This window comes from Halichondria panicea, chromosome 1, assembly GCF_963675165.1.
Source record: "Halichondria panicea chromosome 1, odHalPani1.1, whole genome shotgun sequence".
Lineage (NCBI taxonomy): Eukaryota > Metazoa > Porifera > Demospongiae > Suberitida > Halichondriidae > Halichondria > Halichondria panicea.
The window spans coordinates 14,660,293-14,681,698 of NC_087377.1; the positions used below are offsets into that span (position 1 = coordinate 14,660,293).

Consider the following 21,406-nt stretch of genomic DNA (forward strand, 5'->3'; position numbering starts at 1 on the left):
TCATGCATGTATAGAGAACGAGGTAGCTAGAGGAAGGCATCTAGTATTCAGACACAATGCATGTTCAGACACTCATTCTAAGGAAACATGCAGTGATAAAAAAATTTTTTTGCACCATCTGATCAAGCATGTGTTACTATGAATGTATACAAAAAAGAATTGATAAATATCAACTACTAAGTCTTCAAGAGCTGAAAATGTGCTAGTGTCTGATAAACGGTAAGAACAGACAAAAAAATCGATCATCAGACACAACCTACCGTTCTTCTGTAGTGGGATATGCTGAGAGTCACATAGATGCAGCAATTATTTCTGCTGAGTCACTCGCGTATCTGTACATGACCATGCTTGCATGACAGTTGCACAACAGATCGAAAGTGTGCGATTCGACAGAAAATGAGGTCACGCCACTGGGGTCAAAGGTCAAATGTTTTAGTGGGCGTGACGGTGGATACCAATGACATTTGACCTTTGACTCCATTTGCTGTCTGATCATTGACACAGTCACGTGACCCGGTTTGGATTTCAATGGTTGACAGCTAGTGACAGTTGGCTAGCTGTTGAACCGAATCACAAATGCATCCAGAACTAGATGAACATGACTCTTTCCATTGGACATGCATGCATGGCCACTAACCATAAACAAATCATGATGACTAATTAATATACCATAGCCTGGAATCTCAAGAAGATAATCTCACCCGTGCATTCTTTTCCTCCCACTCATTTATTACCAAGAGAGCCCATAAAATAGAGAACGTATCATTACCTTGTGCATGTATTTAGAAGTAACTATAAGTGCATGACGAATCGAGCACCTGCATGGATCCATGCACCACTTGCATGCCAGGCTCGAGGCAATAAGGTTATTGCCAAATTGTCATTAATTGAGCACGCCTTTCAGGCAGGAAGGAAGTCACGTTATTTTCCGAACACATTAATTTTGATAAAAGGTTAACTTTGATATACTCTCTTTTATTGTGGACTTTTGCTACTTATTGTACAGCCACACTCCAATGAATCAGCCATGCATTTGTGAGCTCTTCTTCACTATAAGCATTGTAATCTTTGCATTTTTGTTTGCTAAGTTAGACATCCTATTTTCTTTGGACAGCATTATCAATATAATTATCGGGTATTAATAAATTAACATTTTAATGCCCTACCATTTTAATATGAATGTTGCAAGTTTTCGCTGTGCTAATGCCTCTCAGCATACGTATTTTGTTTCGCTCCATATAGTGTTATGAAGATTTGTATAAATTAATTGTTGACAAAATACGTCCATTATACACTATAGAAAGAGTTGTGTATCTACATGGTAGCATGCATTGTAGTGTTTTGTGGCTGAAATACTTGTGCATGGACAGCAGTGTTTTGGAACCTGATGAGGAAAGAAAAGTATTCTGTCAGAATCTCACACGTGGGATTGAATGCGCATGCGCAGAAAAGGGGTGTATCTGCAATACATGTAGGTTATAACTTTGCAAAGCTGCAGCTTTTTACAGTACAGCTTTGCAACTATTTTAGCTGACAAATAGCTATGGCTAACTCATATAACTTGAATAGCGAGTAGAGGATGCTAGGAACGGTTCTGAAGAGACTCAAACAACCTTCACAGTATAACTGTAAAATTATCCATAACTCGAGAACAAAGCTTATAATAATTTATTATATTATAAGTTTGCAAATCAAAACTCAAGAGAACGTGGCTAGAAGCCTAGAAGTTTTCATTGCATTGCAACCATTGAGCAGCTAAAGCTGGAATATACGTACACACACACACATGCACACACACAGTCAGCTTTACCGTATTCCTCGTGCATCATACTAACACTATATGCATGTACTCTATATACGTGTACTCTTTCTTATGCCAACATAATTATTTAAACTAAATAGGCTGTACACAGTTCAGTTTGTATTGGTACGGGTTGTGTGAGGTGTGAACATTAATTTATGCAACAACACAATACTGGCGATCACCTGAAAAACCCAATTCCCCGAAACAAGCTAGGTACGTATAACGCTATAATTATAACTATACTGTTGACACCAAGTATGCCTGGGACTAAATCAAAACTATCTATAGTTAACTACACCATATAAAAGCTCACTGACAATTCCTACAGTCTGACTGATTCATATGCCTGGTTAGTGGTGAGTTCAACCTCTTTGGGTGACACCTCCTCATAAACAGGACTAGTTGGTGAAGTGGGTCCTATGTTAGCTTGTCCTTCAGCTGCCTTCTTAAGAGAGCAAAGATGCGTTACTAGGAGTCCAGTGAGGAATCCGATGGTCATGAAAAAAGCTGCTGTAACAACCACGCTAACGGAAACAGCTAGACCAAGGTCAGTATCAGTGAATACCAGGGGGGAAGGTTGAGCTGTATATTGGTGGTTCAATGTACATACATGAATACATGTATTCATTATAATTATACACTTGCCTCCGGAGACAATTCCTTCAGTGTTAGTACTACTGGACGTCTCTTCACTTACATCTGGTATTATTGTAATCATCAGCATTGCAATATCTTGTAAGCCACCACTATCAAGGCAAACTAAAGTAGCTGTAACAACAGGAGAATTCTCAAAATCAAGATTTTCTTGGAGAAAAACGGTTCCGTTTCTCTCATTAGGTATGAGTACTGGAGCATTGGGCTCTCCAACAGTAATACCACTAAATTCTCCCACACCATTGCGGTCAGCATCAGTACACACCACAGTAATCAAACTAGTACCAATGGGGACTGACTCAGATACGGTAACAGTGTACTTGTCTTGCTCAAACATCGGAAGATTGTCGTTGTCTGATCTAATAAGTAATACAACATCTAAAGATGGGCAATCTGCTTCCACACGGTTTCCATCACAAACCCTTATTTGGTAAGTCACACGTCTAACTGAGGTAACTCCGGAATCAAGTTCAATTGTTTGAGTTAGAATTAGCGAGCCATCCATACTCAAACTGAAATCTTGATTAAGCTCTGGTGGGTTTGCTGAACTTGGTAAGAATCGTAGTACTCCATCTGGTCCGCTATCCTCATCACTCACAGTGTATTGTCTAGTACCAGAAGAATCTCTTGCTACTAAGACCATACCAAATGGGGTTAGCTCTGAGATGCTAACTTGAAGGGAGACATCACTGAAAACAGGTTTAAACTCGTTCACAGGTCCAACTAAGAACGTGACACTAGCTGTTGCATTGATAGACGAATCAGAATCATAAGAACAGGATACGTCAAATATGTACTGTTGGGTTTGTTCGTAGTCCAAAATTTCCTCATTTTGAAGGCTAAGAATTCCAGAGCTACTATCAAAAACAAATGGTACGGATACTGGCTGTAGTATTGCATATGTAACAGGACCAGCAAGACTAGCACCACCATTCTCAGTACATGTCACAGTACCAAGCGATTCCCCATTATTACCAGTGTTTTCAGGAGAAGAAAACTGATACACGTTTCCAGTGTTCAGCACATTGAACTGGAGGCACTGGGAACCTGCAAAAGTGTATGACATAACAGTAGTACTTTGCATGCAATAGTGAATATGATTATCAATAAAGAATAAACAGCCTTTAACATAATGACGTGGAATGGAAAGGTGAGTTGAAATTCATAGCTATACTGAATTTTGGTTTAGTTGGAAGTTCTCAAAATGTGAGGATGTATAATATGCACTATCAAGAGTAGACGAGTGTCGAACTACCGATTGATAGCTCTACACACAAATTGTGCACAAGGTATATAACATGACTCAAATGGGATAAAATATATATATATGTTAACTATGATGTTTTTTTTGATAGTTGAGAACAATGGCATCGTGTTACAGGGGCAGATCTAGCAGGTAGCAGAGGGTGTTCAAGCACCCTCCTGACCTTACAGTGGTTGATTCATAAACATAAGTGAGTGGGAGGCTTAAGCAGATAGTTATCAAGTTTTTCCTTTATTACAAGCTTTCATATTCACTTATCACTTACTGTTAGTTCTCCTACGTCTTGCAAAGCTCTGTTTGTGCAGTTCTATAGTTACTAAAAAGCTATAAACCTTCAGCGCATGCTGACTGTTTCATAGAAGTGATGACCTTTTTTTTAGGTAAAATGCAGAGTCCTTGCCCCGCTTGAGCCCTGCTTTTCACTGGACCCCTATACAAGAATCCTAGATCCACCACTGCATGGGTGTTTCTAGGCTAAAGCTATAGTAATTCAAGCTGCTCACTGCGCACTGCACTGATATAGGGAACATCACTTCAATCTCTACACAATAATCAGACAAATAGTCGAGTTTATCCTCTTTTAATTTGCACTCTAAGTCTTTGCTCATAGTTAACAATTTTGTCAGTTGCTTTAATGGATCAGCAAGCTTGCACAAACAACATGCATGCGTCATGCGTAGCTCATGAACTGCGCGTGACATTATATTGTATACAGTTATTGTATACAGTTTTTGTTTAGATCAACACTCTTCTTTTTTTTTTATCTATACTCTTGCATAATTAAATTATAGCAATCACACCTACTGAAAATGTCTGCTACAATATACTTAGCCCTATATACAATGATTGATGCAATCATTTGCTGATACAGTGGAACCTCTCTTAGTATAATTATAGCCACCCTTAAAGAAGACCAACCATAATAAACTTGCCATCGTGTGCCAAAATTATGTGTTTTAATGCTGGTGAACTCGGATGGGTTATGTAATGCACAATTGCGAGGCAAACGTGCAACACTCAGTGTTAATCACGTTAACCTCGAGCCAACTGAATTTCATTGCAGATATGTCTACCCTACTACATTAACATCAGAAATTATCAATCACCTAGCAATATTGAGATGAGGATGACTTCAGTAAAAAGAATTGACATGGTATCCATGAATGGAGTTCCTCTTGTGCTCTTGTGCTCTTGTGCTTCTTGTTGTGGTGGTTGAAAACCTAGTTGGATCTCTATAGATCTAAACCAAACTTAGCAAAGGCTTTATCAATTGACAAAAGGTGGGCGTGGCCAGATTTAGACTGCACAAAAATGTGTTTGAAGGGACACTTTCTACCTTTGAAATTTAAAGTGATATTAAGTGCACCCAATAACGGTCTCTCAAACCAGAGTACAGGGGCGGAGAAATAGGGGTGGCAGGGGGGTGATAACTACGTAAAAGGAAAACACTCAGTCACTATAGTCTAATCGAGGGGGGGGCCATGCCCCTCGCCTTGTTTTCGGCAATTCTTAAAGTACATTATTTGGAAAGTAGCTGAGGATCTTCGCTACAGAGCTGCATGTTCCGACCGTTGCTTGCAAAAGGGGAGAAGTTTCGCAATAATATTGGTTGTGGCTGGGTTGGGTTACTAATGAGGAAAAGGGGCCAAAATTGAGGTCAGTGGGTGAGAGCTTGTTGCAGAAATCTGCACGTGCAATCGGGCGAGGTAACATAGTGATATTTAGCGAGAATCATTATGCCTCGGTGCGCATGCGCAAGCGAGGTATACAGTAGTGTGTTTGTGTGTCTGTGTGTGTAGACTATTTCAGCTGCTCAAGGATCAATGAAGTGCAAATAAGAGTTTCTATAGGCTTCTAGTTATGTTTTCTTGGCTTGCAATGGTTGGATGTGCAAAATAAAGCTTTGTTCTCGAGTTATGCCTAGTTTTACTTACTTGGAATGCCATTGCAGTCTTTTCAGAAGAGTCCGTAGCAAAATGTGTTCACCGAGTGTTGCTACTCTACTTAGTAGTTAGCTCTGCACTAGAACGCTAGCTATTGGTAGCTGCAGAGTGAGAAGAGCTAGCTGCAAGGCTCTGCTGACTTGCCGCGGCGGCGGCATTAATTTTAGACTTGAACTTTTGGCATCGTTTTTAACAACAATCATGGTCGATCATTACCCACTATTTGAGTTTCCCGCATGCAGCAAAATTATTCATGATAAAAAAAATAATGTGTGTATAAAAGCTAGCTAGCTATATGTTATGTAGCTTTGGCACCTCCACCGAGGCATTGCACCTGCGGTGCTTTCATTCAGTACAGTATTCAGTATAGTCTCCTGTTACAAACACAATACAATAAACAGTACAAGCTAGGAATATTCAACTCACCATGACACACACTATCACCTGCATGGCTATTATTATATTGAGTGATAAATCACATGCACTTTAACGGGGGAAAGTGTTTGCTGTAGCAACAGATGTGATACATGGGACCAGACTTGCTATTTATATCACAGTCTTCAGTGGTGGCCATTAGATTAGGGCTTGGCAAATTATGCTAGCAGGGAGACTTCTAGCAACTAGCATAAAATTGAGGGCACTAAATCAGAATAATTTTACCCTCCGAGTCTGATAGAACTAATTTCTAATCTTATAATGTAGCTAGATAGACATCTATTACTGTATTAAGTAGGGCTGTAAGCACTATATATAGCCACTAGGCAGGAGTATATATATTTTCTCTTTTGGCACTAGACTAAGAGGATTATATTTCATGCAATTTTTCTGTATAAATGCTACCTCAGGTATAGCCTCGGTCCCGTGCCGATTTTTTTAAATAGAACGAAGTTGGCTAGAGACAACGAGGCTGCATGGGAATGAGGCTACCTCAGGTAGTGCTATCAATACATCTACAAATAAATTGATGTCTTTAAACTGGAATAATGGGTACACCAAACTGGAATAATAGGCTGACTTTTTGAGAATAGTAATAGAAAGCCAAGCCCTAGTGGCTATTAGGACACACTATTTGTTGAGTTAATGATCTTTACCTAACATGTAAAATGTGTAAAAGACTCTACATAATTATTATTATGTGCAATTATATTTTGTGTAAAAGCACCTCTCACTATAAATGCACTTAAGTGCACACAAACCACAAGCATGCACAGTACAATAGACAATATCAATGCTGTCATGCATAATTACATTCTCACCCAAAAATGTGCCTAATCTTAGTTAGCCTAATGTAATTTGCTAATTATTCCTATGCATGCATGGCTCTTTCCCACTTCATTGCTTCCATGCTTTTGCATTCCCCGCCAATCATAGCAATGGTTCACATCATTATTTTAATGTGTAGCATAGATGCATATATAGAGTGACGTCAGTCAGACAGTCTATATCATCTATTATAATTTTATGCTTATAATCAGCAATTATAGTTACATATACTTATACGTATAATTACGAATACTATACTACATTTTATTATCATTATACAGATATGGCTGCATCGATCTATACCATTTTTTGATTTGACATGTCAGAGTATCGTTTTAATTGACAGTTGCTAAATTTTTGACTATAGCATGTAGTTTGCAGAAGTCACTGCTATAAGGAATAGCAATGCTGCTTGCGTATGTAGAACCATGCAGATGTTGTGTTCATAAGGATACATTCAAAAATAACAGTGAAAGCTGTTGACAATACAATGGCACCATAATTATTGATAAACAAACGTCGTCGAATATACGTTCCATCACTAGCTACTCATGTATCTGATTTCTCCATGCCTGGTTAAACTTCAACTCAATGTTTTGCTTTGCCGTCTAGGGTAGGACAAGCAAATCTTTATTACTTCCATTTTCTCACTTGTCCATAAGCTTCATTAGACTCCACTTGAATGTCTTGTACTCTTTGTGCTGTTGCTAGACCAACTTCCTCATATATACTGGACCAGCTGGGGCTATTGAAACTTCATTGCCTGACAGTTCGCTTTCTGTTGAGCGACCAAATCATGCATGTACAACATATATAAGTGTACAACATAAGTGTGATTTTGTGCACCCGTTAGTTGCCCTCACTTTTAGTTTGTTTGGTGATAGTTAATAAGAGAACTATCAGCACCAAGACAATCAGTACTACCACTATAGCACCGACAAAATCTCCAGCTAGAGCAGCAACGTTTCCACCAGTTTTTGCCATATCTGCATGTATTGTGTATTATATATAGGGGCATGGCATGCATGTAGATAATTATTGAGGCAATGAACTTATACACTCCAATAGAGCCAGGTCAGGATCCCAGAGACCAGAGTTGTTACAAGTGAAGTCGCTGCACCCACCAGTAAGAAATCAGGATCACATTGGATGGTAAGGACAGAGCCCACGATTGAGTTAATGTTCTACAAGTTAATGAGTAATGCTCCATTGAGTGGAGGGGGCAGGCAGGATACAGGAAACTATAGAGGTGTGCGAAGAATTTCATGTACACAAGTAATTCTAAAATAGCTTACTAGATTCATTTCTGCAGACGATCTCCCCTGGTTTATTGTCCCACTCTCCTGTAGTTAGACAGGTGGCACTCATTATCTCCTCAGGAAAGAGTCCATTGTCACACTGGAATTCGAAGGTCACTTGTGTACCGGGTAGAGTTGGTACTGATCTAGCACGAATGATCACTGATGGTGCCATTATGTGGTGGGGATAGTGGAGCCTTGCAGTTCATTGGAGGGGCTATTATAGAGATGCAACAATTAATTCATGCACGATGAAGAAATTAACTTACGAGGTGTGGGAGGAGACGAGGTGATTAGTAATCTACACTCAAAAGTGTCAGGATTCGGACTCCATATCAGTGTACCCTCACATGTCACCATCGTAACAACAGATACATACCCAGCGTCACACTGAATAGTTATTGTTGATCCTGGCAATCTGCTGGAGACTGGTCCAAAGGCTCCATTCATGGGCCTTTCAGAACAGGACAGCCACCTGCATGAGAGCTAGGGAACTATCCACAAAATTGCTATGCAAATCACGTTCCAATTCTGAAGTTGTACTCAGCGATTGTATACTGTTCCCAGCACAATTGGTAGCCACAACACTGACAGTGTAGTCCATATTGTATTGAGCAATCACAGTGACAGAGGTGGATGTGAGGACAGTTGCAGAGAGCTGGGCCGGAGGTGAGATGGTCACTGTATATAGGTGAGGTCATCTCTACCACCAGTCTCAGTAGGAGGGTCCCAACCAACAGATACATTAACATCATTGGCTGAGCTGCTCAAAGTGGAGATACTATAAACCCAGTTGGTGGTGAAGTAGAAACTGTAAAATAAGAGATTGTAAAAAGCCTCAATTCAAAAAAGAGATTGTAAAAAGCCTCAATTAATCCTCACTTGCTGTCATTATAGTGAGTTCTTCCCTCAACTCCACCTGTAACACAGGAAAGCAACCAATAGTGGTATCCTGTGCTGCAGGGAAACGCAAACTGGAGGTGATCATTGAACTTGTGGAATCAAATATCGCTGATATGACTGTGTACTGATCTTGTAGGATTGGTAGTAGGGTCGTACTACTAAGTCTTATCTCCCTAGTTGCATCAGGCACATCCCATTCCAACAGAGCACCATCAATCACAGACACAGACAGTGTGCAAGTGGGTGAGACCACATCTCCAACACAGGAAGTCCCAGTGTAGTCACGTGTCAAACCACCCAGCACAAACGGTATCATACCTGCATGCAACCATTAATTGCTATAATTGTGACGTTTTGTAGCCTTCACTATTGAATGGTATTAGTTACTGAATTGTAACATACAGAGTCGACCTAGACTATAGCCTTTAATGTCTATAGTGTAACTAGTAATACATTTCCATATAGAAAACCTGGAAAAAGTACAGAGATTTGCCATGAGAGTGTGTCTGGGTCAGTGGCAGGGAGAACTGCTGTCAGCATCTGGCCTTACAAGTCTGGAGACAAGAAGAGTAGTTGCAAGAATGTGCCACTTGTACAAAATTTTACATGACATGATAGACTTTCCCAACCCACCGGTTGAAAGAAGAGAGATTATCTACAATAGCTGTTCAGTTAATGGGCTCTCCCTGGTACCAATTAGATTTCGAACTTCAATGTACCAATACTCATTCTTCCCACACGCTGTAACTTTATGGAATAAACTTGTTAGTAAGTACAATATAGACGATATTGTTACTGTCAATGTGTTTAAATATTTTCTTTAGGATGAACTTTATACATCTAGCTACTAGCTAATTGTGTATATCCTATGCTATATGCTGAATTATTATAAAATAAAATAAACTGTCTCTGTCATGATCTTCCAGAAGTGAGGACAGTTGATAATTACTGATCATGTGATCTACAACCAAATATCCTGTCATGTGACTGCATGTACTTTAATGTTACAGTTAAGTGACTAATATACCATCATTCAAGTCATCCAGCATACTTGCATGTGATAATGATGTCGTCATCAATTGTAACAGAGAAGGGTTATAAAAACAAACATAGTTGTTTTTACCAATATTGCAATAATTATGCATGTTCTCATTATAGCAATGCATAAACTAAATGATAAAAAATATTTATTTACTTGTCCGCATATAAGCTTAATTGGTGTTAGTGTTGAGAATTCCTCTTTGAAACTCTTCATAAACAGGACCAGCTGGTGTATTAGGCTGTCCTTCAACTGCCGGGGAGTATACACATGCATGCGGGTGCTGATGCCTCGGTGGATGTGTCAAGGCTACATATTAACTGCTAGTAGCTTTATGTTATGTAGGTTTGGCACATCCACCGAGACCTCAGCACCTGCGGTGCTTTCATTCATTGTCAGTATTAAAATAGAGTTTGTTTTATCCCTCATTCCAAACAGTATATAGATCTATAATACGCCCTATATAAGGCATGCATACCATTAGTTGATAATCTGAGATCATTGTATCTGATCCAGTAAATTGAGTTTGTTTCATTCCTAATTCCAAACAGCACAATGCATGTATGTACCCCACTGTTGACTGATAATTTTGAGGTGTACATGCACTACATTTTAAACTGAAAAAGAAGCAATGAATGTCTCTAGCTGGAGCATAAATATTAACCTATACCCAAGGCCTATATAGACAGTCAGGAGGTCCATTGGGCATGCAGCTAGCAAAGTGTGGGTGTACTGATCATTACATGCATATAAATACCACTGAGCCAGAGGTTGCAATTCTATATAATTATATAGAATGATAAATTATAGGTATGTGTACTTCTAAACCATACATGGCTCAGGATCGATTGACTAGAGCGAACCAAAGCCAAGCTTAATATTGGAACAGACAAAGCAACGATCCATGCAATGCTTAATTTTCGGTGAACTTAGACAAACCTTTATCATTATAAACTCAAACGCTTACGCTCGCCCCATGACACCTTATGTCACTCTATAGTTATCAACAATAAGCAATATTTTTTTATAGGTCCTGTAAAATTAACAATACTGCATCATAATAACACATCAAATTTGTTTATAGAGAGAGGGCTGTTTTGTTATTGTAAAAGTTTTGTGCTCACTCTCCCTATAGAAAAACTTCTTTAAACCTGTCACTAAGAAGCATGCTCCTAAAACACAAAAATGCGGTGACTAAACAAGATCTGCATGAGTATTAAATTATTACAATGGGGTGTTTGCACGGTTTATCTTAGATTGTATCTCAGTAGATCAAAGATGCAGTTGCTAAATTGACCTATATAATTATGCAGTATTGCATGCTAATTAAGGAATAGCATAATTATGCTGCTTGTTTAGCCATACAATCTGTATGCATGGTTTAGCCAGCTGCTGTGATCATAAAAGTTACACAACTGTGAAAGCAAACTGTTGACATAGAATTGAAATAAACAAACAGTTCAGTTCAATTCAACTTAGTGTTTGATTTCTCTATAAGCCTGGTTCGACTGCATCTCAATGTTTCGCTTTACCGTCTATAGAGTATATACGTAGGATAATCATTACACAAATCTAATAATGTAGCTTTATGGTCCTCACTTGTCCATAAGCTTCATTAAACTCCACTTGAATGTCTTGTGATCCTGGTGTCACTGCTAGACCAACTTCCTCGTATACCGGACCAGCTGGGGCTTTTGGAGCTTCATTGCCTGACAGTTGGCTATCTATTAAATTTTAGATAGAGTTAATACAATGTATCGCAATCAATTTTCAATTATAAACTGCCTTTTACTTTTTCTTTTCTTAACGATAATCACTAAGAGAGTTATCACTACCAGGACAAACAGTAATACCACTAACAGACCGCCAGTAACACCACCAGTTGCAATTGGAGCTGCTACACCTATATAAAGGCCATTATGCAGCATACATGCATGCAGGCAGGTATAGACACAAATCAATGAACTCACACTCTAATAGAGCCGGGTCAGGTTCCCAGAGACCAGAGTTCTTACAAGTAACAGTCGCTGCACCCACCAGTGAGAACCCAGGATCACATTGAAAGGTAATGACTGAGCCCTCGGTCAAGTTAGTGTTCTGAGACGTGGTGTTGCGTAATATTCCATTGAGTGGAGGAGCGGGCAGGACACACGAAACTATATACAAGGAATATGATTATGAAACTGAGTACACGAGATGAAGAATGCACACGAACAATGACGTTACTTACTAGGTTCGTTTCTGCAGACGATCTCCCCAGGGTTTTTGTCCCACTCTCCTGTAGCTAGACAGGTGGCAGTCATTATCCCCTCAGGGAACAGCCCATCGTTACACTGGAAGGTAACTTGTGTACCGGGTATAGCTGGTACTGAATTATCACTGATAGTGCCGTTCTGTGGTGAGGATAGTTGAACTGTGCAGTTCATTGGAGCTGTGAGGTAAAAAATAAGTTTGTATACAAGCAAGAATTCAACTCACAACTTGTAGGAGGGAGTGTGGGTAGTGATGTACACTCAATAGCCTCAGGGTCTGGACTCCACATCAGTCCATCATCACATGTCACCATTGTAACAGGAGACACATAACCAGCATCACACTGGATGGTTACCGTGGATCCTGGCAATCTGCTGGTGGTTGGTACAAACGCTCCATTCATGGGGTTGGTCAACACAGGACAGCCACCTGCACAAGAGAGGGGTCAGTGTAGTGTGCTGTTTAAAGACGATGTCAACTCACTAATCCTAAAGTTGTACTCAGCTGTTGTACTGTTCCCAGCACAGTTGGTAGCCACAACACTGATAGTGTAGTCCACATTGTATTGGGTAATCACAGTGACAGAGGTGGATGTGAGGACAGTAGCAGAGAGCTGGGTCGGAGGTGAGACTGTCACTGTGTAGGTGAGGTCATCTCTACCACCAGTCTCAGTAGGAGGGTCCCACTGTACAGATACACTGATTTCATTGGCTGAGCTGTTAAGAATTGAGTCACTGAATCCATTTGGTGGTGAAGGAGCAACTTTAAAGTGAGAGATTCGTAACATTGTGAAACGCGTCAATACAGCCTCACCTGCTGTCAGTATGGTGAGTTCTTTACTTAACATTGGTTGTAGTACAGGAAGACAACTAATTATGATTCCATCTACTGCAGGGAAACTCAAACTGGAGGTGATCATGGAACTGGTAGAATTGAATACAACTGATATGACAGTGTACTGATCACGTTGTAATGGGAGCTCAGTTGTCTCATCAACTCTTAAATCCCTAGTTGGATCAGGCACATTCCATTCCAGCAAAGCCCCAGGCACTGTGCATGTGATGGAGACCACATCTTCAACACAGGGGGTCCCAGTGTAGCCACGAGTCAGACTACTCATCACTGATGTTAAACCTAGAGCACAACAATTAATGATGGAGAGTTTGTGAACAGGGACTATAAGGATTCATATAATTAATTATGTCTCTTAGTATACGACATACCATAACCGTAATTGATGTAATTACAACCCCAGAAAAAATTTATATCCTTTAGAACAAGAAAACTTGCAGCTGGCGCCCAAGTACAAGTTGTGAAAAAAAATGGGCATAGTCAAACTCAGTTTCACTAGCACTGCTAGCTAGCTTGCTGCACCATTGTGAGCCGACTCTTGAACAACATTCATATTGACTGTAGCTATGGGTCAGACAAGTGTGAAGGAAGTCAAAGATACAGGATGATTGTCTTGATGTCTCAAATATAAGCGCCAGAAAATATTTATTCCAGTAACAGTAGGCGCTTCTTTTAGGGCCTCAAAATTTATGCTAATGCTGGCGTGGTTAAATTATGGTGACGCGCTGTATCAATTACGGTACATGCAGTATTTACTTTGTACCAATGCTCAACAAAACAACTAGATTTAGACAGTGTTGACCTTCTACAGCAGATATTCATAACTTTTAATATAAAGACCATCTGATATTAATAAAGGACAATACTTATACTAGTGATAATGATACTGGCTCAGTAGCTACTCAACTCACTACTGACGGTTCTTACCATCAATCAGTAACAGTTGGACAAATAATCGCCACATCTTTAGAGTAAGTCACCAAACTCCGTCAGACATCAAAGTGTGTTAGGTAAAAGGGCGTGTAACGCACAAACAAAACAAGACTGATTCAAACTAATTACACACACTAACAGATGGCCATGGGCGTATTATCCAGCGAAAACTTAGATAGGCCAAGTCGCTTCCAGTCCGAGCAGTAATAACTTAGTCTCGCACAGCCAGCCCCGGATATTTTCTATTTTAACGCTAGGTCGATAACATGCTATTTTTAATCGGGGCTGGTGCGAGACTAGTAATAACTTGAAAAAACCACCGAATTTTTTTATCATGTTTATTTTCGTCAGAACCTACCGATCGCCGTTTTTGCCAAACTACACAGCTAGAGCTAACTGACACAAGCTGAGTATAATCTAGATAGAGTCCAGTACAGAGTGGAGCAATTCCCAGAATCAGGCGACCCTGCAAAGCGAAGCTACACTTGTTTCTTTGTTAGGGTTGTAAAGTGCTGAGTCAGCAATATTCTGGATATAAGCGCTAGTATATAGCGCCTAAAGTTATAAGCGCTATATATTAGCGCTTATAGCTTGAATCAGTCTTGTTTTGTTTGTGTTTGTTTGTGTGTACACAGTGGCGTGTACAATGGGGGGCTTGAGCACCCCCCTGTCCTCCCAGACAACCATGAAACTAATCGTATCACTCAGTAGCTAGCTAGCTAACTGTGCAGCTCTATCTCATTGACACAACGATTACAAGTCATGACCACGCCCAATTGAGCATGTGCAATCAGTATTGCCATTCCAATGTTGTTATGTAATGCTAATTGCATGCATAGATCCTCTGCACTATCCCAGTCACCTCTTGCTCCACTGAGAGATACTGAGAAGCAATGACTAACACTAAAATGACTGGACATCCCCATTGTGATTGACCAGTTTGCTAGGATGTACCCAGAAGAATAGTGCATGGAGATCCTACAAGATGACTGACTCATAATTATGTCTTATTATCACGCTATGCATGCATTAGATCCCATTTGAGTGTATTTAGCAGGGAACTATGAGCTATAGTACCGGTACTATAGATTACTCTGGGCTACAAACTACAACATTATACATTATATTGTCATTTACAAGAAGATACACAGAAAAATTATTGTAACTAGATGCTTTGTCTAGTAACATAGTAACAGAACTAGAATGGAAGAGAGAAGCTCTAGAGGAGAATAGTAGGAGCCGTTCTTTTCTTGGGCAGTGTGCTGTACTTTTTTGCTGCAAGGCTGCATGGGGGAGGAGCTGGATGTATGAAAGATACGCCGCAATAAATGCGGGGGCGTAAATCGCGCGCGCTATGCGCGCGGCTCCATTTTTTTTCTGTACTTTTGAGCACCCTCCTGCTTCAATCTCTAGAAACGCCCCTGGTACACGCCCTTTTACCTGACGCACTTTGATGTCTGACAGTGTCAGAGGAATGAATGACTCCCCGGTGGGAGTGACCCCCGGTCATTCCTGCCTAAGGTGTGGGGGACTCCCCCAGGAGTGAATGACTCCCTACGTGTATGCTTGTTTGTTCTGGCCAATGTGACATGAAGAGCCAGGATAAAGAGCAAGGTTAATAGCAAGGTAGTAGAAGTAGTAGACAGCAAGTGACAGCTGGAATGTAGACCTATATGCATGTGAATGAAGAGCAAGGTTGCAAAGTTAATATGGGAAAGAACTGGAGCCAAGTGCTGAGCTGCAAATCGTCCAGTGCACAATGGGTTGTTACCGTCTGTGGCCTCTATTCAGTAGCAGAACATGCAGTGGCAGCAACAACTGTGGTTTATTTGCTATTGCCGCTGCAGTGGAGTAGGAACAGTTAAAAGGTTGGAGGGGCCCACTTGGGTGGGGTGCGAAGCACTACCCAAGTGGCGCTCCCTGCTCTGGAAATTTTAAGACAGGAAGCTACACCCTCATTATGACATCATAATTAGCTGCGGCCTAGCTACAAGCTTATTACCTCTGAACAATATACAGCAGAATTGCTAAAACATGTTACTGTAAAACAAGAGTATTATCATTCAGAAGCGTTAAAAAAAGCGGTTCTTCATTTCTGCTTACAAATTCATGCTTTATCCTTGTCAATTGGTTGGTTAAAACACCTATCCAACTCAGGAAGGGTGCATGGGCTGATATTCATGTTGGGGGGCCCCTGGCCCCCTGTTCCTACTTCACTGTGCTGCATACCACGAATTGCATGCAAGGAGACAATTTGGATCACATCATCCTAAAATGAAAATGAGGTACCACCTTGTACGTTGTTTTGAAATGAGAAACTGAAGAAGATTTTCGAATTCAAATGAATTACTGAATAGTCGCAAGAGACCTGAGATTTTCCAGCATTGTTAATTATACTGCTCTTGTCTCCACCCTGACTCCTATGATGAAATGATACAGTTTGATACGTGCAACTCGTGGTATCATTATAGTATCTCCACTCAGTTGGATAATAGTTTTGTTCTATAGCTATAGTTGTAGAATTTTTAGGCTTTCGTTATCTTCCACTGCTGTTTTTTGTTTTTCATGCACTATATATAATAATTATTTGCACTGTGTTATTTTTGTTTTTCATGTGCACTGTAATAATTATTGTGATGGATGTTGTTGTTTCAAAATTATATTGCTGACAGGCCTCTCATAGATAACAGTGATGAACTTGATTGTATAATAGACTAGTTAAGTATAGTCACTGCATGGGCAGCAGTCTTTTGAGGATGTGCTTAGTAGCCCTTGATGCGCTGAAATCTCAATTTGTGAGTGAGTCATTTTTTCCAGGGGGGAGTCATTCGTGACTAGGAGTTAGTTTCCGGGGGAGTCATTTATTCCTAGGCATGAGTGACCGGGGGTCACTGATGACTAGGTAGGAGTGACCGGGAGTCATTATTTGGGGGAGTCACTCGCGCCTATGACAAGGGAGTTTGGCGACTTACTCTATCACGACTTTGATCATCGACATTGACATCAAACATCAGGTCGATGATGTACAATTCTTAGACATAAATTTTGTCCTCTATGGCGCTCCATACTCCTCTACTATCTATGCTCTGAGCGAGTGAATGGTCTCCATGACACCCGGACAGCTGTTCCATTCAGTTGAGTGGAACCAATATCTCGAGGAGGAGATATGGGAACTGTGTGCATGAGTGTATAAAATGATAGGATTTGAATTGTTGCAGGCTTGAGGGGGAATACTTACATCCTTCAGCAGTGAATTCTACAACACTGACAGGCTCTCCAGCATCAGCGCCATTGATGGCAGCTACTGATACCGTGCAGGGATCCCGGAATGTAGGGGGTTGTAGGTGTGGAAGGGGGGGGGTGATGCACTATACTAGGACACTGACTATCTGCTATACCTAATTCATGTATAGAGCGGTAATTGTAGGATTGGGCACTGCACCTTCTCTCGGCTAACTCAAATGCAAACACCCAACGGTGTGTAAAAATAAAACCAACACAACTATCTGATATTAAAATGACTGTACAAAAAAATACTAATAAACTTATCAGCATACACTGATTGACACGTATACAGTTACATTTGTGTTCTATGACATCACAATCTCACTCTGTAGGAGGCTGCATTGCTGGATACCATAACTACTCTACCTGTAGTATTATAGTAATTACTGGGAATAACAAAACTATTGGCACACAAACCTTCACTGCTGTTTCTGTCAGGATCAATAGTTTCGTAAATCACCTCATCTACATGTATTTCTGAAGGATAGCCATAATATGTACACACACACACACACACGCGCGCGCGCGCGCGCATGCACAGTGTGATACGTAATGCGGACAAGTAGCTATACACTAGCCATTAGTATCATGCAACTTACCTCGTACATGTTCATATGTGTGCTCATCATTTGACTGGACGTTGACTGCATCATTAGGAGCTTGTCTAACTGACATACCATATGCTGGATTCCTTGCTGTGCATGTGATATGTAGTTGGTATATAAGAACACACACTATTCAGTGTAGCTATACTTACATACACTTTTCTGTTTAGGCCCATCGTGTTGTCTTCTTGTAATTCTGAAGATTTAGTTAGGTTTTGACAAATAAATATTATTGAAACTTACATGCAAACAATGCAGACTATGATTGTCAGTAGAACCCCGGAAACAATCAGTCCTACAACAGCTAGCCCCAGCAATGACTGCCACCATTGCTGTAAATAGGATTTGTATTATCCATATAATTTTATATACACTCATACACACTTACTCCCTGATGACTGTGTGGGTATAACCATGGCAACACTGGCATTCAACAATTTTTTGACCAAGTACATCAAGGAAAGATCAGCAAATTTTATGGAAGTCATCTATTGCCTTACTATAGCCTCGATACGAGGCCGCACTTCATCAGGGAAGTGAACAGTGAACCTGGTATCGACTTGCCCACTCCCTGTACTGTACCAGTTGACACTGTAAAGTAGTAATCAGAGTTTGGGTCCAGATTAATAATTATAGCAGAGCTGGCGTCTTCCCCAGATACAGTAATGGTACTAGCATTCGCAGCATTAGAGCCAACTCTCCAGTAGGTGAGGGTGTAGTTAGTGATGAAGCCTCTAGCCTCTGAGCGACTGAGTGGTCTCCATGACACCCGCATAGCTGTTCCATTCAGTCGAGTGGAACCAATATCTCAAGGATGGAATGGAGGAACTGTGTGTATACAAAATTATAGGATTTGAATTGTTGCGGAAAAATCTTACTTCCTTCAGCAGTGAATTCTACAACACTGACAGCCACTCCAAAACCGGCGCCATTGATGGCAGCCACTGATACCACATAGGGAGTATAGGGAGCTGTAGGTGGAGGGGGGGGGGGTGATGCACTATACTAGGACACTGATCAGTTTACCTAATTCATGTATAGAGAACAAGGTAGCTGAAGTGTTGCATGTACTCTGTATCTGCTGAGCTGCTTCCTTCCTCACTGGTCCTGATGGTGTATGTTAGTAACACTCCATTAACCTCACCAGGCACAATCCAGTTAACAGTGAGGGTAGTTTCATTCACTCTTAAGACTCTCAGGCTACCAACTAGGCCAGATTCTGAAGGAATGGTTTATCACATGCCATTAAGGGTATGCTATATGAGACTGCATGCATTGTATGAACTCATGCACTGGCCTCAGCTGTAGTGAAGTTCATACTGAGTGTTCTTGGTCCCTCACCAACTGAAGTACTGGCTGATACTTGCGCTGATAATTATGCTTTGATAGGGGCTCAAAAGATGTGATATGGTGAACTGTTCGGATGTAGTAATGATGTTTGTTGTGATTCCATTGAGGTAGTCCACATATACAGTGTGTAGGTGATGATGACTCCATTAGGTTCAGTTGATGAATCCCAGGAGAGGGTGAGGGTGGTGGCCGTGGGTGAAGCCATCAGCATAGCAGGTGGACTTCCTCGAACTATAAAAAGTATGAGAATAAACTGTTATATAAGTAGCTTTGCCTTACCATCCTCCGGTGTTCTAATGTTGATGGAAACAGAGTCACTCCTACCCCCATCCACAAAATTGGCATGTATAATACGTACAGAAAATTGATACTCTTGAAATGGGACCAACTGCATGGCGTATAGTATATTGGAGCTGAACAGACGTCACTGTTCTTTGCACACTGTTCCACATTAAAGTATACTGAGCTAATCATGGCTATGGAAAATGAACTACTGTCAGGAGCATCCCAGGCCAATGTCACTAGTCGAGGCTGTACTGATACTTCTTAGGTTTGTTGGAGCAGGCAAAACTATAATACAATCACAGTTACGTGCAGTGATTATATATACATATCAAGATTACCATCATCATTGATGATATTGATGATTGTTTCCGAGACGCCATTACTGAAAGAAACTCTGTCTGTATTCGAAGTGCATGGCTATTTGAACTCTGAATGATTCTCCAGAGTTGGTTATTGTGTCATCAACTATATATATTGTCACGGTTATTGTGTCATCAACTATATATTGTCACGGTGATACAAACAGGACTGACCAATCTTGTATTATGTACTAGCTGATCATCAACAGTGAAGTCAACATCACGAGCTGTGCAAGGAAATACAGTGATTGGTGCTGTCTCATGCTTAATTATGGAATTTTACTATTAACTTGCTGGGCTTAAAACATTAGTTGTGCTAATGGTGAGAAATGGCGCCACAAGTATCACACAGTCTCGCTGGTTGCTTCTTTTTAAGTTGTATGATGTCATTTGTAGAGCCAACACAGCATCTGTACATACATCATGTCAATCAAGCCAACAATTAATTTAGTGATATTTAATCTCACTATATCATCATCATACACGTTGATTGTGGTGGTACCAGTGGCAGTAACACGATCCTGGTTAGCACTCAATGTCACAATGAATGACGCAAGTGGACTTGTAGTCTCAAACAGTTCATCATCGCTCACAGGGTCAGTGTAAGTGATGCATCGTTCAGAGAGAAGTACAGCTCCACTTTGGAAGGTTACTATAATTATGTGTGCACAATAGAGCATAATCTATTATTTAGTTAATACTTCCAAACGTATACCGTGTCTGTTGTCCACTCCAAGTAAACACAACAGTGATGGGTACACTTGTTCCACCAGATGGACTGTCCAGATTAGCACACACAGCAACCACACCAACCTCAATAGTTGTTATGGTAGCAGTGACCATGGAAGCAACAGCATCTATATGATGCAACCCCATCAACTATCAAGCCAAGCATATGAAAATGTTTCAATACCTTCATCATGCAGTACTGTATCTGTCAGCACAATATCTAATGAAGTTGGGTTCACAAGAGCAAGATTCAGTGTAAATATCTGACTATCCACTTCATAAATGTCATCATCTGTGGCAGTAACCATCCAGTAATTATCCAGGGCAGTAGTAGTAGTGTCAGTCAGATATGCAATGTGTTTGCAGGAACATCAAGTTCTCCTATAATTATACATTCATTCAAATTAACAGAGTAACTGCTTACCTGCCGGAGTGACTGATAGTCCCACCTCTACACTATCTCCAGGGTTCAGTGTCGCCATCACATAGACTGACACACTGGCTCCCTCCATACTATCTGAGATTCACTTCCACTGCTAAAGCTGACTGTTCCAGCTGCTCTGCACTGACTGAGAGCGCCGCATAGC

The 21,406-nt window shown here is 40.6% G+C and overlaps 3 protein-coding genes and 1 long non-coding RNA gene across 13 annotated transcripts; all 4 read right to left on the reverse strand.

Moving 5' to 3' along the window:
• Positions 1 to 1,981: 1,981 nt before the first annotated feature.
• LOC135330759 (protocadherin gamma-A1-like) lies at positions 1,982 to 4,984 on the reverse strand. 2 transcript variants are annotated; one of them, XM_064525706.1, is made up of 3 exons: positions 4,829 to 4,984; positions 2,450 to 3,505; positions 1,982 to 2,386 (listed from the first exon to the last, which is right to left on the reverse strand). In XM_064525706.1, the coding sequence occupies exons 1-3, from the start codon at positions 4,881 to 4,883 to the stop codon at positions 2,127 to 2,129; spliced, it is 1,371 nt and encodes a 456-aa protein (XP_064381776.1). In that variant the 5' UTR covers positions 4,884 to 4,984; the 3' UTR covers positions 1,982 to 2,126. The 2 variants fall into 2 exon arrangements, with proteins under 2 accessions (XP_064381776.1, XP_064381775.1); XM_064525705.1 differs by having other exon boundaries at positions 1,982 to 3,505.
• Positions 4,985 to 7,350: 2,366 nt separating this feature from the next.
• LOC135341887 (uncharacterized) lies at positions 7,351 to 10,764 on the reverse strand. 4 transcript variants are annotated; one of them, XR_010396704.1, is made up of 5 exons: positions 9,763 to 10,764; positions 9,109 to 9,683; positions 8,496 to 9,037; positions 8,224 to 8,443; positions 7,351 to 8,169 (listed from the first exon to the last, which is right to left on the reverse strand). It is a non-coding gene; the product is annotated as an uncharacterized LOC135341887 (long non-coding RNA). The 4 variants fall into 4 exon arrangements; XR_010396729.1 differs by having other exon boundaries at positions 7,351 to 7,706; positions 7,792 to 8,169; positions 9,109 to 10,764; XR_010396697.1 differs by having other exon boundaries at positions 7,351 to 7,706; positions 7,775 to 8,169; positions 9,109 to 10,764.
• Positions 10,765 to 11,504: 740 nt separating this feature from the next.
• LOC135342049 (sushi, von Willebrand factor type A, EGF and pentraxin domain-containing protein 1-like) lies at positions 11,505 to 14,710 on the reverse strand. 3 transcript variants are annotated; one of them, XM_064538815.1, is made up of 9 exons: positions 14,565 to 14,710; positions 13,235 to 13,555; positions 12,905 to 13,183; positions 12,647 to 12,850; positions 12,399 to 12,599; positions 12,139 to 12,324; positions 11,961 to 12,071; positions 11,768 to 11,892; positions 11,505 to 11,703 (listed from the first exon to the last, which is right to left on the reverse strand). In XM_064538815.1, exons 2-9 carry the CDS (start codon positions 13,539 to 13,541, stop codon positions 11,644 to 11,646), a joined length of 1,473 nt encoding a protein of 490 aa, XP_064394885.1. In that variant the 5' UTR covers positions 13,542 to 13,555; positions 14,565 to 14,710; the 3' UTR covers positions 11,505 to 11,643. The 3 variants fall into 3 exon arrangements, with proteins under 3 accessions (XP_064394885.1, XP_064394838.1, XP_064394963.1); XM_064538768.1 differs by lacking the exon at positions 14,565 to 14,710 and adding an exon at positions 14,201 to 14,547 and having other exon boundaries at positions 11,514 to 11,703; XM_064538893.1 differs by lacking the exons at positions 11,961 to 12,071; positions 14,565 to 14,710 and adding an exon at positions 14,201 to 14,547 and having other exon boundaries at positions 11,523 to 11,703.
• A 2,989-nt stretch (positions 14,711 to 17,699) lies between these two features.
• Positions 17,700 to 20,950, reverse strand: LOC135351942 (uncharacterized). 4 transcript variants are annotated; one of them, XM_064551051.1, is made up of 14 exons: positions 20,806 to 20,950; positions 20,558 to 20,742; positions 20,374 to 20,500; positions 20,070 to 20,317; positions 19,726 to 20,016; positions 19,438 to 19,677; positions 19,123 to 19,315; positions 18,975 to 19,067; positions 18,485 to 18,924; positions 18,340 to 18,428; positions 18,249 to 18,292; positions 18,091 to 18,186; positions 17,909 to 17,968; positions 17,700 to 17,857 (listed from the first exon to the last, which is right to left on the reverse strand). In XM_064551051.1, exons 9-14 carry the CDS (start codon positions 18,524 to 18,526, stop codon positions 17,805 to 17,807), a joined length of 384 nt encoding a protein of 127 aa, XP_064407121.1. In that variant the 5' UTR covers positions 18,527 to 18,924; positions 18,975 to 19,067; positions 19,123 to 19,315; positions 19,438 to 19,677; positions 19,726 to 20,016; positions 20,070 to 20,317; positions 20,374 to 20,500; positions 20,558 to 20,742; positions 20,806 to 20,950; the 3' UTR covers positions 17,700 to 17,804. The 4 variants fall into 4 exon arrangements, with proteins under 4 accessions (XP_064407121.1, XP_064407119.1, XP_064407124.1 ...); XM_064551049.1 differs by having other exon boundaries at positions 20,070 to 20,500; XM_064551054.1 differs by having other exon boundaries at positions 19,123 to 19,677; positions 20,070 to 20,500.
• Positions 20,951 to 21,406: the final 456 nt, after the last annotated feature.